General features: G+C 40.0%; 1 protein-coding gene across 1 annotated transcript in view; it reads left to right on the top strand.

The window, feature by feature from the left end:
- Nucleotides 1-7,094: 7,094 nt before the first annotated feature.
- sema7a (semaphorin 7A (JohnMiltonHagen blood group)) overlaps nt 7,095-18,255 on the top strand; it is a 95,213-nt gene continuing 84,052 nt past the window's right edge. Inside the window, exon 1 of the mRNA XM_064990229.1 lies at nt 7,095-7,893. Within this exon, the coding sequence (XP_064846301.1) occupies nt 7,809-7,893 (85 nt within the window). The 5' untranslated portion in view covers nt 7,095-7,808. The remainder of the gene's footprint in view (nt 7,894-18,255) is intronic.

Raw genomic sequence — 18,255 nt, 5'->3', positions numbered from 1 at the left:
GACTCCTGTCTGCAATAAACAACATTATGGGACTGAAACCACTCCACCTGGAATAAACATTATGGGACTGAAACCACTCCACCTGGAATAAACAACATTATGACACTGAAACCATTCCACCTGGAATAAACAACATTATGACACTGAAACCACTCCACCTGGAATAAACATTATGGGACTGAAACCACTCCACCTGGAATAAACAATATTATGACACTGAAACCACTCCACCTGGAATAAACAACATTATGGGACTGAAACCACTCCACCTGGAATAAACAACATTATGACACTGAAACCATTCCACCTGGAATAAACTACATTATGGGACTGAAACCATTCCACCTGGAATAAACAATATTATGACACTGAAACCACTCCACCTGGAATAAACAACATTATGGGACTGAAACCATTCCACCTGGAATAAACAATATTATGACACTGAAACCACTCCACCTGGAATAAACAACATTATGACACTGAAACCATTCCACCTGGAATAAACTACATTATGGGACTGAAACCATTCCACCTGGAATAAACAATATTATGACACTGAAACCACTCCACCTGGAATAAACAACATTATGGGACTGAAACCACTCCACCTGGAATAAACAACATTATGACACTGAAACCATTCCACCTGGAAAAAACAACATTATGGGACTGAAACCACTCCACCTGGAATAAACAACATTATGACACTGAAACCATTCCACCTGGAATAAACAACATTATGGGACTGAAACCATTCCACCTGGAATAAACAACATTATGAGACTGAAACCATTCCACCTGGAATAAACAACATTATGACGCTGAAACCACTCCACCTGGAATAAACAACATTATGACACTGAAACCACTCCACCTGGAATAAACAACATTATGGGACTGAAACCATTCCACCTGGAATAAACAACATTATGAGATGAAACCACCCCACCTGGAATAAACATTATGACACTGAAACCATTCCACCTGGAATAAACAACATTATGGGACTGAAACCACTCCACCTGGAATAAACAACATTATGGGACTGAAACCACTCCACCTGGAATAAACAACATTATGACACTGAAACCACTCCACCTGGAATAAACAACATTATGACACTGAAACCATTCCACCTGGAATAAACAACATTATGAGACTGAAACCACTCCACCTGGAATAAACAACATTATGACACTGAAACCACTCCACCTGGAATAAACAACATTATGGGACTGAAACCATTCCACCTGGAATAAACAACATTATGAGATGAAACCACCCCACCTGGAATAAACATTATGACACTGAAACCATTCCACCTGGAATAAACAACATTATGGGACTGAAACCACTCCACCTGGAATGAACAACATTATGAGACTGAAACCATTCCACCTGGAATAAACAACATTATGAGATGAAACCACCCCACCTGGAATAAACATTATGACACTGAAACCATTCCACCTGGAATAAACAACATTATGAGATGAAACCACCCAACCTGGAATAAACAACATTATGACACTGAAACCACCCCACCTGGAATAATCATTATGACACTGAAACCATTCCACCTGGAATAAACAACATTATGAGATGAAACCACCCAACCTGGAATAAACAACATTATGACACTGAAACCACCCCACCTGGAATAATCATTATGACACTGAAACCATTCCACATGGAATAAACAACATTATGGCACTGAAACCACCCAACCTGGAATAAACAACATTATGAGACTGAAACCACTCCACCTGGAATAAACAACATTATGAGACTGAAATCATTCCACCTGGAATAAACAACATTATGAGACTGAAACCACACCACCTGGAATAAACAACATTATGGGACTGAAACCACTCCACCTGGAATAAACAACATTATGGGACTGAAACCACTCCACCTGGAATAAACAACATTATGAGACTGAAATCATTCCACCTGGAATAAACAACATTATGACACTGAAACCATTCCACCTGGAATAAACAACATTATGAGACTGAAACCATTCCACCTGGAACAAACAACATTATGAGACTGAAACAATTTCACCTGGAATAAACAACATTATGAGACTGAAACCACCCCACCTGGAATAAACAACATTATGAGACTGAAACCACCCCACCTGGAATAAACAACATTATGGGACTGAAACCACTCCACCTTGAATAAACAACATTATGAGACTGAAACCATTCCACCTGGAATAAACAACATTATGAGATGAAACCACCCAACCTGGAATAAACATTATGACACTGAAACCACCCCACCTGGAATAAACATTATGACATTGAAACCACCCCACCTGGAATAAACATTATGGGACTGAAACCATTCTACCTGGAATAAACAACATTATGAGATGAAACCACCCCACCTGGAATAAACATTATGACACTGAAACCATTCCACCTGGAATAAACAACATTATGAGATGAAACCACCCAACCTGGAATAAACAACATTATGACACTGAAACCACCCCACCTGGAATAAACATTATGACACTGAAACCACCCCACCTGGAATAAACAACATTATGGCACTGAAACCACCCAACCTGGAATAAACAACATTATGAGACTGAAACCACTCCACCTGGAATAAACAACATTATGAGACTGAAATCATTCCACCTGGAATAAACAACATTATGAGACTGAAACCACCCCACCTGGAATAAACAACATTATGGGACTGAAAACACTCCACCTGGAATAAACAACATTATGGGACTGAAACCACTCCACCTGGAATAAACAACATTATGAGACTGAAATCATTCCACCTGGAATAAACAACATTATGGGACTGAAATCATTCCACCTGGAATAAACAACATTACGGGACTGAAACCATTCCACCTGGAATAAACAACATTACGGGACTGAAACCATTCCACCTGGAATAAACAACATTATGACACTGAAACCATTCCACCTGGAATAAACAACATTATGAGACTGAAACCACTCCACCTGGAATAAACAACATTATGACACTGAAACCATTCCACCTGGAATAAACATTATGACACTGAAACCACCCCACCTGGAAAAAACAACATTATGGGACTGAAACCACTCCACCTGGAATAAACAACATTATGAGACTGAAACCATTCCACCTGGAATAAACAACATTATGGGACTGAAACCATTCCACCTGGAATAAACAACATTATGACACTGAAACCATTCCACCTGGAATAAACAACATTATGACACTGAAACCATTCCACCTGGAACAAACAACATTATGACACTGAAACCACCCCACCTGGAATAAACAACATTATGGGACTGAAACCACTCCATCTGGAATAAACAACATTATGAGACTGAAACCATTCCACCTGGAATAAAAAACATTATGAGACTGAAACCATTCCACCTGGAATAAACAACATTATGAGACTGAAACCATTCCACCTGGAACAAACAACATTATGAGACTGAAACCATTCCTCCTGGAATAAACAACATTATGAGATGAAACCATTCCACCTGGAATAAACAACATTATGAGACTGAAACCATTCCACCTGGAACAAACAACATTATGAGACTGAAACAATTTCACCTGGAATAAACAACATTATGAGACTGAAACCACTCCACCTGGAATAAACAACATTATGGGACTGAAACCACTCCATCTGGAATAAACAACATTATGAGACTGAAACCATTCCACCTGGAACAAACAACATTATGACACTGAAACCACCCCACCTGGAATAAACTACATTATGGGGCTGAAACCATTCCACCTGCAATAAACATTATGGGACTGAAAACACTCCACCTGGAATAAACAACATTATGGGACTGAAAACACTCCACCTGGAATAAACAACATTATGACACTGAAACCACCCCACCTGGAATAAACAACATTATGAGATTGAAACCATTCCACCTGGAATAAACATTATGGGACTGAAACCACTCCACCTGGAATAAACATTATGGGACTGAAAACATTCCACCTGGAATAAACAACATTATGAGACTGAAACTATTCCACATGGAATAAACAACATTATGAGACTGAAACCACTCCACCTGGAATAAACATTATGGGACTGAAACCATTCCACCTGGAATAAACAACATTATGGGACTGAAACCACCCCACCTGGAATAAACAACATTATGGGACTGAAACCATTCCACCTGGAACAAACAACATTATGAGACTGAAACCATTCCACCTGGAATAAACAACATTATGACACTGAAACCACCTCACCTGGAATAAACAACATTATGGGGCTGAAACCATTCCACCTGGAACAAACATTATGGGACTGAAACCACTCCACCTGGAATAAACAACATTATGGGACTGAAACCATTCCACCTGGAATAAACAACATTATGGGACTGAAACCACTCCACCTGGAATAAACAACATTATGGGACTGAAACCACTCCACCTGGAATAAACAACATTATGGGACTGAAACCACTCCACCTGGAATAAACATTATGACACTGAAACCATTCCACCTGGAATAAACAACATTATGGGACTGAAACCACTCCACCTGGAATAAACAACATTATGAGACTGAAACCATTCCACCTGGAATAAACAACATTATGGGACCCACTCCACCCGGAATAAACAACATTATGAGACTGAAACCATTCCACCTGGAATAAACAACATTATGAGACTGAAACCATTCCACCTGGAATAAACAACATTATGAGACTGAAACCATTCCACCTGGAATAAACAACATTGTGGGACTGAAACCATTCCACCTGGAATAAACAACATTATGGGACTTAAACCATTCCCCCTGGAATAAACAACATTATGACACTGAAACCACCCCACCTGGAATAAACAACATTATGGGGCTGAAACCATTCCACCTGGAACAAACATTATGGGACTGAAACCACTCCACCTGGAATAAACAACATTATGGGACTGAAACCATTCCACCTGGAATAAACAACATTATGGGACTGAAACCACTCCACCTGGAATAAACAACATTATGGGACTGAAACCACTCCACCTGGAATAAACATTATGACACTGAAACCACTCCACCTGGAATAAACAACATTATGGGACTGAAACCACTCCACCTGGAATAAACAACATTATGAGACTGAAACCACTCCACCTGGAATAAACATTATGACACTGAAACCACTCCACCTGGAATAAACAACATTATGGGACTGAAACCACTCCACCTGGAATAAACAACATTATGAGACTGAAACCACTCCACCTGGAATAAACATTATGACACTGAAACCACCCCACCTGGAATAAACAACATTATGGGACTTAAACCATTCCCCCTGGAATAAACAACATTATGACACTGAAACCACCCCACCTGGAATAAACAACATTATGACACTGAAACCACCCCACCTGGAATAAACAACATTATGGGTCTGAAACCATTCCACCTGGAACAAACATTATGGGACTGAAACCACTCCACCTGGAATAAACAACATTATGGGACTGAAACCATTCCACCTGGAATAAACAACATTATGGGACTGAAACCATTCCACCTGGAATAAACAACATTATGGGACTGAAACCACTCCACCTGGAATAAACAACATTATGGGACTGAAACCATTCCACCTGGAATAAACAACATTATGGGACTGAAACCACTCCACCTGGAATAAACAACATTATGGGACTGAAACCACTCCACCTGGAATAAACAACATTATGGGACTGAAACCATTCCACATGGAAAAAAAATGAAAATAAAAATATTCAATCATGTATGTGTTGTTGTTGACAAAGTGCACATGCACACAATATATAGATTAGATACAAACATAAGACAGATTCTTGTAAATTGCTTGTACATTTTCAGGTACACGACACAATTAAGGCTCAAAATGTCTGACACTGGCAGAACGTAGACAGGACCTTCGACCGCACGTAGTGATACTTAATCAGCAGACCTTGACCCTGTCTCACTGAACCAGCCAAGACTTCCAACAAACGTTTACGTACGACCGGAATATGCCCACGACGTGGAGATTTTGTCTGAGATGGCAAACTCGTGGCATATTGGTGCGTTCAACACACCTGGGAACTCAGAAAAATACGAGGTCAAATCATGACATCAATGATCTTCAGGTCGGAAAGTCTGAGCTCCAGAAAGAGGCCAGAGTTCCCGAGTTGGAATTCTGAGTTGTTTGACAGTTCAAAACGATTTCCCAGTCTGAGCTAGTTTTTTCTGAGTTCCCAGTTGTCTTGAACGCACCGAAGTCTGAGATTTCCGGGTTCCCAGTTGTTTTGAACGCGGCATAAAATAGTTAAAATCATAGTATATGCATGGTCTCTGCCGAGATGCTGGTTCAATGTGAAGCTAGCTAGCTAAATTTAACATTTTCGCCCAAGTGCTGTTTTCAGCAAGAACACTTTAATTCCAAGATGGTGGAAAAATAAAATGGTTTACTCAGGCCGTTTACCACTGAACAAAAATGGTCAATTTTCCTCTCTGTGTCGGTGGGCATTTCCTCCGTCATGTGAGAATGCTTTGTGTTCCTCCATGATATCTGGCTTCCAGTTGGCTCTGGTCTACTTATCGAGGGAGTTATTTTACTCTCAGTTATTGGGGCAAAGTGGGGAGGGTGGAGATCCCTTCACAAATCAAACAGTAATCTAAGAACTCGTCTTCATTGGGAAAGCAGATAAAGTGTTTTTATCAAAAGCAATCACATGTGGAAAACACCAAATCCTACTAATTACTACACAATTAATGTTACTTTTTTTGTTTTGAACCGACTTCGCCGTCTGACAGAGCAGGGCACCTTCGTCACACCAGGGAGGCAGTCTGATTCTGAATGCAATCCATTTTAAACTGCATGCAAAAACATGCTTTAATTAACAAGCGGCGAGATTGAATCCAATCGTCTCTTCCCATCCGCAACTATAACAAATAAAATGAAGGAGTCGGGTGTCTCGCTTCCTCTAAGGTCTTTGTTTATGTTTCCCTGGCAACAAACAGCGAGCTAGCTAACGTTATCTTGTGATTGTTTTTAGCCATCTGGCGTTTCATTTGTTGACTTGGTCTTATCCACACGGATCTATCAAACACTCAGCTGTAGCTGACTAGTCACGGCAGGAAACAACATATGCACATTGGCTCACCTTATCGAAATAAAAACCAAGATAGAAATAAATATACGTTTTTTATTTTAGTATTAACGTTAGCTTTTGTAATGTGATGGATATTTATTTTATAAGTGTTTTTATTTTAGCAGTAACGTTAGATTTGTAATGTGATGGGTAGTTATTTTATAAGTGTTTTTATTTTAGCAGTAACGTTAGATTTGTAATGTGATGGGTAGTTATTTTATAAGTGTTTTTATTTTAGCAGTAACGTTAGATTTGTAATGTGATGGGTAGTTATTTTACAAGTGTTTTTATTTTAGTAGTTACGGTAGATTTGTAATGTGATGGGTAGTTATTTTATAAGTGTTTTTATTTTAGCAGTAACGTTAGATTTGTAATGTGATGGGTAGTTATTTTATAAGGTTTTTATTTTAGCAGTAACGTTGAACCCGGAGTGAAGGGAGGCGGGTTTACAAGCTCCCTCCCTCTACCTTCCGGGATGAATCGGTTATTTCCCAGTGTATGAGATGAACGCAGAGGAGACGGACAGCAACGTATTCATTTCCACGTTCATCATGATTCCAGCGCATTGCCGTCATGGCAACACCAACGAATTATTCTGAGTAGTTTGACCGCAAAATCAAAGCATAAAAATGAAATTGCTTGTTTTTCTTGCTTTGATTAATTTTCCATTTACCCGAGGTGTGAGGGATATACCAAGACTCATCTTGAGACAAGGTAAGTACATGTATTCTGTGACTGCTGCTGCGCACAGCACCTGTTCATTAACTGTAACAATTTTGCAACGAAGGCTATCATGTCTGATTCAAAGTGTCAATAATATAATAATAGTAATGTATTACCGTTGTAAAACGATTTTCATTATATAATAATAATCCCAAAGTGCATAAAATCTAAACATTTTTAATTACATTTAAAAAATAAATATATTTATATATAATATATATATATATATATATATATCGAACCATATCATAAAAGCAACAATCAAAGTCTAGGAGGAAGGGTAGTCAGATCAAGATGAGTCCTAACCCAATGTGTCTAACCCCTTTTAAACATAATGTGTTTGAGCTACAAAACTTAACTGGGGCAGAGCTAGAGCTGTATTTGTGAGACAAGAGCAGATCCTTAACTGGCCCAGGTCTTTTTTTACATTTTGTTTTATAAAAACATCTTTAGATTCAGAATGGTTTGAGCTACAAACTATTAAAAGTTATCTATGGAAAGCTGAGACTCACAAACACTTAACATGTTCTGATCTATTACATTTACATTACATTTTAAGTCATTTAGCAGACGCTCTTATCCAGAGCGACTTACAAATTGGTGAATTCACCTTCTGACATCAGTGGAACAGCCACTTTACAATAGTGCATCTAAATCATTTAAGGGGGGGGTGCGGGGGGTGTACTTTCTGATGCCCAGAAAGTACACAGGAGTCGTTAAAAGGTAAGCGGTTCTTCTACATAGAAGACCATAGGACATCCCAGGTCATAGTGTCTATAATACTGTAAGGGGTTAATCTAGAAGACCATAGGAGATCCCAGGTCATAGTGTCTATAATACTGTAAGGGGTTAATCTAGAAGACCATAGGACATCCCAGGTCATAGTGTCTATAATACTGTAAGGGGTTAATCTAGAAGACCATAGGACATCCCAGGTCATAGTGTCTATAATACTGTAAGGGGTTAATCTAGAAGACCATAGGAGATCCCAGGACATAGTGTCTATAATACTGTAATAAGCTTGCCTAGTTGCTGTCACAAACTCCACACAGTTGTCACTGACTAATTGAATAGTATTTTCCCACTGGGAAAACCATTTCTGTACTTACAGTATTCATATACATTCATTTTTATCCGATTTTTGCTTTGGCTGATCTTATTCTTTTTTAAATATTGATATTTGTCAATAAAACTCATGAATGCAACTGTTTATGTCAAATAGGTTTGTGTATTAACACGTAGAACACTTCATAGTGAGGCTAAATGTAATGGCTGAACATGCAGATACATTTGGTTTATTCTTCAAAATATATTTCACCTTTATTTAACCAGGTAGGCTAGTTGAGAACAAGTTCCCTTTATTTAACCAGGTAGGCTAGTTGAGAAAAAGTTCCCTTTATTTAACCAGGTAGGCTAGTTGAGAACAAGTTCCCTTTATTTAACCAGGTAGGCTAGTTGAGAACAAGTTCCCTTTATTTAACCATGTAGGCTAGTTGAGAACAAGTTCCCTTTATTTTACCAGGTAGGCTAGTTGAGAACAAGTTCCCTTTATTTAACCAGGTAGGCTAGTTGAGAACAAGTTCCCGTTATTTAACCAGGTAGGCTAGTTGAGAACAAGTTCCCTTTATTTAACCAGGTAGGCTAGTTGAGAACAAGTTCCCTTTATTTAACCATGTAGGCTAGTTGAGAACAAGTTCCCTTTATTTTACCAGGTAGGCTAGTTGAGAACAAGTTCCCTTTATTTAACCAGGTAGGCTAGTTGAGAACAAGTTCCCGTTATTTAACCAGGTAGGCTAGTTGAGAACAAGTTCCCTTTATTTAACCAGGTAGGCTAGTTGAGAACAAGTTCCCTTTATTTAACCAGGTAGGCTAGTTGAGAACAAGTTCCCTTTATTTAACCAGGTAGGCTAGTTGAGAACAAGTTCCCTTTATTTAACCAGGTAGGCTAGTTGAGAACAAGTTCTCATTTACAACTGCGACCTGGCCAAGATAAAGCAAAGCAGTTGAACACATACAACAACACAGAGTTACACAGGGAGTAAAACAAACATTCAGTCAATAATACAGTAGGAAAATAAGTCTATATGCAATGAGAGCAAATGAAGTGAGAAAAGGGAGGTAAAGGCAATTAATAGGCCATGGTGGTGAAGTAAATACAGTATAGCAAGTAAAACACTGGAATGGTAGATTTGACAGTAGATGAGTGTGCAAAGTAGAAATACTGGGGTGCAAAGGAGCAAAATAAATAAATAAATACAGTAGGGGAAGAGGTAGTTGTTTGGGCTATTTATAGATGGGGTATGAACATGAATAAATGAAAGTCAGATAAATGAAAAGCAGATTTTTTGCTGGAGTCTTGGGATTGATAGGATTAAGGACTACTTTAACCCCCTAGAGTGGATGTCCGCACCCCTCCGGAAATCTAATTAGCATAATAAAAACATCCACATTAATAATCTGTCAGGTTTAGATGGAGAGAGAGAGATCTATCCACCACATCCCCATTAATAATCTGTCAGGTTTAGATGGAGAGAGATCTATCCACCACATCCCCATTAATAATCTGTCAGGTTAAAATGGAGAGAGAGATCTATCCACCACATCCCCATTAATAATCTGTCAGGTTAAGATGGAGAGAGAGAGAGATCTATCCACCACATCCCCATTAATAATCTGTCAGGTTTAGATGGAGAGAGAGAGAGATCTATCCACCACATCCCCATTAATAATCTGTCAGGTTAAGATGGAGAGAGAGATCTATCCACCACATCCCCATTAATAATCTGTCAGGTTAAGATGGAGAGAGAGAGATCTATCCACCACATCCCCATTAATAATCTGTCAGGTTAAGATGGAGAGAGAGATCTATCCACCACATCCCCATTAATAATCTGTCAGGTTAAGATGGAGAGAGAGATCTATCCACCACATCCCCATTAATAATCTGTCAGGTTAAGATGGAGAGAGAGAGAGATGTATCCACCACATCCCCATTAATAATCTGTCAGGTTTAGATGGAGAGAGAGATCTATCCACCACATCCCCATTAATAATCTGTCAGGTTTAGATGGAGAGAGAGATCTATCCACCACATCCCCATTAATAATCTGTCAGGTTAAGATGGAGAGAGAGAGAGATCTATCCACCACATCCCCATTAATAATCTGTCAGGTTAAGATGGAGAGAGAGATCTATCCACCACATCCCCATTAATAATCTGTCAGGTTAAAATGGAGAGAGAGATCTATCCACCACATCCCCATTAATAATCTGTCAGGTTTAGATGGAGAGAGAGAGATCTATCCACCATATCCCCATTAATAATCTGTCAGGTTAAGATGGAGAGAGAGATCTATCCACCACATCCCCATTAATAATCTGTCAGGTTTAGATGGAGAGAGAGATCTATCCACCACATCCCCATTAATAATCTGTCAGGTTAAGATGGAGAGAGAGATCTATCCACCACATCCCCATTAATAATCTGTCAGGTTTAGATGGAGAGAGAGATCTATCCACCACATCCCCACTAATAATCTGTCAGGTTAAGATGGAGAGAGAGAGAGATCTATCCACCACATCCCCATTAATAATCTGTCAGGTTAAGATGGAGCGAGAGATCTATCCACCACATCCCCATTAATAATCTGTCAGGTTTAGATGGACAGAGAGAGATCTATCCACCACGTCCCCATTAATAATCTGTCAGGTTTAGATGGAGAGAGAGAGAGATCTATCCACCACATCCCCATTAATAATCTGTCAGGTTAAGATGGAGAGAGAGATCTATCCACCACATCCCCATTAATAATCTGTCAGGTTTAGATGGAGAGAGAGATCTATCCACCACATCCCCATTAATAATCTGTCAGGTTAAGATGGAGAGAGAGATCTATCCACCACATCCCCATTAATAATCTGTCAGGTTTAGATGGAGAGAGAGATCTATCCACCACATCCCCACTAATAATCTGTCAGGTTAAGATGGAGAGAGAGATCTATCCACCACATCCCCATTAATAATCTGTCAGGTTAAGATGGAGAGCGAGAGATCTATCCACCACATCCCCATTAATAATCTGTCAGGTTTAGATGGAGAGAGAGATCTATCCACCACATCCCCATTAATAATCTGTCAGGTTTAGATGGAGAGAGAGAGAGAGATCTATCCACCACATCCCCATTAATAATCTGTCAGGTTTAGATGGAGAGAGAGATCTATCCACCACATCCCCATTAATAATCTCTCAGGTTTAGATGGAGAGAGAGAGAGATCTATCCACCACATCCCCATTAATAATCTGTCAGGTTAAGATGGAGAGAGAGATCTATCCACCACATCCCCATTAATAATCTGTCAGGTTTAGATGGAGAGATCTATCCACCACATCCCCATTAATAATCTGTCAGGTTTAGATGGAGAGAGAGAGAGATCTATCCACCACGTCCCCATTAATAATCTGTCAGGTTTAGATGGAGAGAGAGAGAGATCTATCCACCACATCCCCATTAATAATCTGTCAGGTTAAGATGGATAGAGAGATCTATCCACCACATCCCCATTAATAATCTGTCAGGTTTAGATGGAGAGAGATCTATCCACCACATCCCCATTAATAATCTGTCTGGTTAAGATGGGAGAGAGAGAGAGAGAGATCTATCCACCACATCCCCATTAATAATCTGTCAGGTTAAAATGGAGAGAGAGATCTATCCACCACATCCCCATTAATAATCTGTCAGGTTAAGATGGAGAGAGAGATCTATCCACCACATCCCCATTAATAATCTGTCAGGTTAAGATGGAGAGAGAGATCTATCCACCACATCCCCATTAATAATCTGTCAGGTTAAGATGGAGAGAGAGATCTATCCACCACATCCCCATTAATAATCTGTCAAATTTAGATGGAGAGAGATCTATCCACCACATCCCCATTAATAATCTGTCAGGTTAAGATGGAGAGAGAGATCTATCCACCACATCCCCATTAATAATCTGTCAGGTTAAGATGGAGAGAGAGATCTATCCACCACATCCCCATTAATAATCTGTCAGGTTAAGATGGAGAGCGAGAGATCTATCCACCACATCCCCATTAATAATCTGTCAGGTTAAGATGGAGAGAGAGATCTATCCACCACATCCCCATTAATAATCTGTCAGGTTAAGATGGAGAGAGAGATCTATCCACCACATCCCCATTAATAATCTGTCAAGTTAAGATGGAGAGAGAGATCTATCCACCACATCCCCATTAATAATCTGTCAGGTTAAGATGGAGAGAGAGATCTATCCACCACATCCCCATTAATAATCTGTCAGGTTAAGATGGAGAGAGAGATCTATCCACCACATCCCCATTAATAATCTGTCAGGTTAAGATGGAGAGAGAGAGAGATCTATCCACCACATCCCCATTAATAATCTGTCAGGTTAAGATGGAGAGAGAGATCTATCCACCACATCCCCATTAATAATCTGTCAGGTTAAGATGGAGAGAGAGAGATCTATCCACCACATCCCCATTAATAATCTGTCAGGTTAAGATGGAGAGAGAGATCTATCCACCACATCCCCATTAATAATCTGTCAGGTTTAGATGGAGAGAGAGATCTATCCACCACATCCCCATTAATAATCTGTCAGGTTAAGATGGAGAGAGAGATCTATCCACCACATCCCCATTAATAATCTGTCAGGTTTAGATGGAGAGAGATCTATCCACCACATCCCCATTAATAATCTGTCAGGTTAAAATGGAGAGAGAGATCTATCCACCACATCCCCATTAATAATCTGTCAGGTTAAGATGGAGAGAGAGAGATCTATCCACCACATCCCCATTAATAATCTGTCAGGTTTAGATGGAGAGAGAGAGAGATCTATCCACCACATCCCCATTAATAATCTGTCAGGTTAAGATGGAGAGAGAGATCTATCCACCACATCCCCATTAATAATCTGTCAGGTTAAGATGGAGAGAGAGATCTATCCACCACATCCCCATTAATAATCTGTCAGGTTAAGATGGAGAGAGAGATCTATCCACCACATCCCCATTAATAATCTGTCAGGTTAAGATGGAGAGAGAGATCTATCCACCACATCCCCATTAATAATCTGTCAGGTTAAGATGGAGAGAGAGAGATGTATCCACCACATCCCCATTAATAATCTGTCAGGTTTAGATGGAGAGAGAGATCTATCCACCACATCCCCATTAATAATCTGTCAGGTTTAGATGGAGAGAGAGATCTATCCACCACATCCCCATTAATAATCTGTCAGGTTAAGATGGAGAGAGAGATCTATCCACCACATCCCCATTAATAATCTGTCAGGTTAAGATGGAGAGAGAGATCTATCCACCACATCCCCATTAATAATCTGTCAGGTTAAAATGGAGAGAGAGATCTATCCACCACATCCCCATTAATAATCTGTCAGGTTTAGATGGAGAGAGAGATCTATCCACCATATCCCCATTAATAATCTGTCAGGTTAAGATGGAGAGAGAGATCTATCCACCACATCCCCATTAATAATCTGTCAGGTTTAGATGGAGAGAGAGATCTATCCACCACATCCCCATTAATAATCTGTCAGGTTAAGATGGAGAGAGAGATCTATCCACCACATCCCCATTAATAATCTGTCAGGTTTAGATGGAGAGAGAGATCTATCCACCACATCCCCACTAATAATCTGTCAGGTTAAGATGGAGAGAGAGAGAGATCTATCCACCACATCCCCATTAATAATCTGTCAGGTTAAGATGGAGAGAGAGATCTATCCACCACATCCCCATTAATAATCTGTCAGGTTTAGATGGACAGAGAGAGATCTATCCACCACGTCCCCATTAATAATCTGTCAGGTTTAGATGGAGAGAGAGAGAGATCTATCCACCACATCCCCATTAATAATCTGTCAGGTTAAGATGGAGAGAGAGATCTATCCACCACATCCCCATTAATAATCTGTCAGGTTTAGATGGAGAGAGAGATCTATCCACCACATCCCCATTAATAATCTGTCAGGTTAAGATGGAGAGAGAGATCTATCCACCACATCCCCATTAATAATCTGTCAGGTTTAGATGGAGAGAGAGATCTATCCACCACATCCCCACTAATAATCTGTCAGGTTAAGATGGAGAGAGAGATCTATCCACCACATCCCCATTAATAATCTGTCAGGTTAAGATGGAGAGCGAGAGATCTATCCACCACATCCCCATTAATAATCTGTCAGGTTTAGATGGAGAGAGAGATCTATCCACCACATCCCCATTAATAATCTGTCAGGTTTAGATGGAGAGAGAGAGAGATCTATCCACCACATCCCCATTAATAATCTGTCAGGTTTAGATGGAGAGAGATCTATCCACCACATCCCCATTAATAATCTCTCAGGTTTAGATGGAGAGAGAGAGAGATCTATCCACCACATCCCCATTAATAATCTGTCAGGTTAAGATGGAGAGAGAGATCTATCCACCACATCCCCATTAATAATCTGTCAGGTTTAGATGGAGAGATCTATCCACCACATCCCCATTAATAATCTGTCAGGTTTAGATGGAGAGAGAGAGAGATCTATCCACCACGTCCCCATTAATAATCTGTCAGGTTTAGATGGAGAGAGAGAGAGAGATCTATCCACCACATCCCCATTAATAATCTGTCAGGTTAAGATGGATAGAGAGATCTATCCACCACATCCCCATTAATAATCTGTCAGGTTTAGATGGAGAGAGAGATCTATCCACCACATCCCCATTAATAATCTGTCTGGTTAAGATGGAGAGAGAGAGAGAGAGAGATCTATCCACCACATCCCCATTAATAATCTGTCAGGTTAAAATGGAGAGAGAGATCTATCCACCACATCCCCATTAATAATCTGTCAGGTTAAGATGGAGAGAGAGATCTATCCACCACATCCCCATTAATAATCTGTCAGGTTAAGATGGAGAGAGAGATCTATCCACCACATCCCCATTAATAATCTGTCAGGTTAAGATGGAGAGAGAGATCTATCCACCACATCCCCATTAATAATCTGTCAAGTTTAGATGGAGAGAGAGATCTATCCACCACATCCCCATTAATAATCTGTCAGGTTAAGATGGAGAGAGAGATCTATCCACCACATCCCCATTAATAATCTGTCAGGTTAAGATGGAGAGAGAGATCTATCCACCACATCCCCATTAATAATCTGTCAGGTTAAGATGGAGAGCGAGAGATCTATCCACCACATCCCCATTAATAATCTGTCAGGTTAAGATGGAGAGAGAGATCTATCCACCACATCCCCATTAATAATCTGTCAGGTTAAGATGGAGAGAGAGATCTATCCACCACATCCCCATTAATAATCTGTCAAGTTAAGATGGAGAGAGAGATCTATCCACCACATCCCCATTAATAATCTGTCAGGTTAAGATGGAGAGAGAGATCTATCCACCACATCCCCATTAATAATCTGTCAGGTTAAGATGGAGAGAGAGATCTATCCACCACATCCCCATTAATAATCTGTCAGGTTAAGATGGAGAGAGAGAGAGATCTATCCACCACATCCCCATTAATAATCTGTCAGGTTAAGATGGAGAGAGAGATCTATCCACCACATCCCCATTAATAATCTGTCAGGTTAAGATGGAGAGAGAGATCTATCCACCACATCCCCATTAATAATCTGTCAGGTTAAGATGGAGAGAGAGATCTATCCACCACATCCCCATTAATAATCTGTCAGGTTTAGATGGAGAGAGAGATCTATCCACCACATCCCCATTAATAATCTGTCAGGTTAAGATGGAGAGAGATATCTATCCACCACATCCCCATTAATAATCTGTCAGGTTAAGATGGAGAGAGAGATCTATCCACCACATCCCCATTAATAATCTGTCAGGTTAAGATGGAGAGAGAGATCTATCCACCACATCCCCATTAATAATCTGTCAAGTTAAGATGGAGAGAGAGATCTATCCACCACATCCCCATTAATAATCTGTCAGGTTAAGATGGAGAGAGAGATCTATCCACCACATCCCCATTAATAATCTGTCAGGTTAAGATGGAGAGAGAGATCTATCCACCACATCCCCATTAATAATCTGTCAGGTTAAGATGGAGAGAGAGAGATCTATCCACCACATCCCCATTAATAATCTGTCAGGTTTAGATGGAGAGAGAGATCTATCCACCACATCCCCATTAATAATCTGTCAGGTTAAGATGGAGAGAGAGAGATCTATCCACCACATCCCCATTAATAATCTGTCAGGTAAAGATGGAGAGAGAGATCTATCCACCACATCCCCATTAATAATCTGTCAGGTTTAGATGGAGAGAGAGAGAGATCTATCCACCACATCCCCATTAATAATCTGTCAGGTTAAGATGGAGAGAGAGATCTATCCACCACATCCCCATTAATAATCTGTCAGGTTTAGATGGAGAGAGAGAGATCTATCCACCATATCCCCATTAATAATCTGTCAGGTTAAGATGGAGAGAGAGATCTATCCACCACATCCCCATTAATAATCTGTCAGGTTTAGATGGAGAGAGATCTATCCACCACATCCCCATTAATAATCTGTCAGGTTTAGATGGACAGAGAGAGATCTATCCACCACGTCCCCATTAATAATCTGTCAGGTTTAGATGGAGAGAGAGAGATCTATCCACCACATCCCCATTAATAATCTGTCAGGTTAAAATGGAGAGAGAGATCTATCCACCACATCCCCATTAATAATCTGTCAGGTTTAGATGGAGAGAGAGATCTATCCACCACATCCCCATTAATAATCTGTCAGGTTTAGATGGAGAGAGAGATCTATCCACCACATCCCCATTAATAATCTGTCAGGTTAAGATGGAGAGAGAGATCTATCCACCACATCCCCATTAATAATCTGTCAGGTTAAGATGGAGAGAGAGATCTATCCACCACATCCCCATTAATAATCTGTCAGGTTAAGATGGAGAGAGAGAGATGTATCCACCACATCCCCATTAATAATCTGTCAGGTTTAGATGAGAGAGAGATCTATCCACCACATCCCCATTAATAATCTGTCAGGTTAAGATGGAGAGAGAGAGAGATCTATCCACCACATCCCCATTAATAATCTGTCAGGTTAAGATGGAGAGAGAGATCTATCCACCACATCCCCATTAATAATCTGTCAGGTTAAGATGGAGAGAGAATCTATCCACCACATCCCCATTAATAATCTGTCAGGTTAAGATGGAGAGAGAGAGATCTATCCACCACATCCCCATTAATAATCTGTCAGGTTAAGATGGGAGAGAGATCTATCCACC

Source organism: Oncorhynchus masou, chromosome 15 (assembly GCF_036934945.1).
Source record: "Oncorhynchus masou masou isolate Uvic2021 chromosome 15, UVic_Omas_1.1, whole genome shotgun sequence".
Taxonomy (NCBI): Eukaryota; Metazoa; Chordata; class Actinopteri; order Salmoniformes; family Salmonidae; genus Oncorhynchus; species Oncorhynchus masou.
The sequence above is the reverse complement of the archived record's forward strand: the minus strand, read 5'-3'. Positions and strand labels throughout refer to the sequence as shown.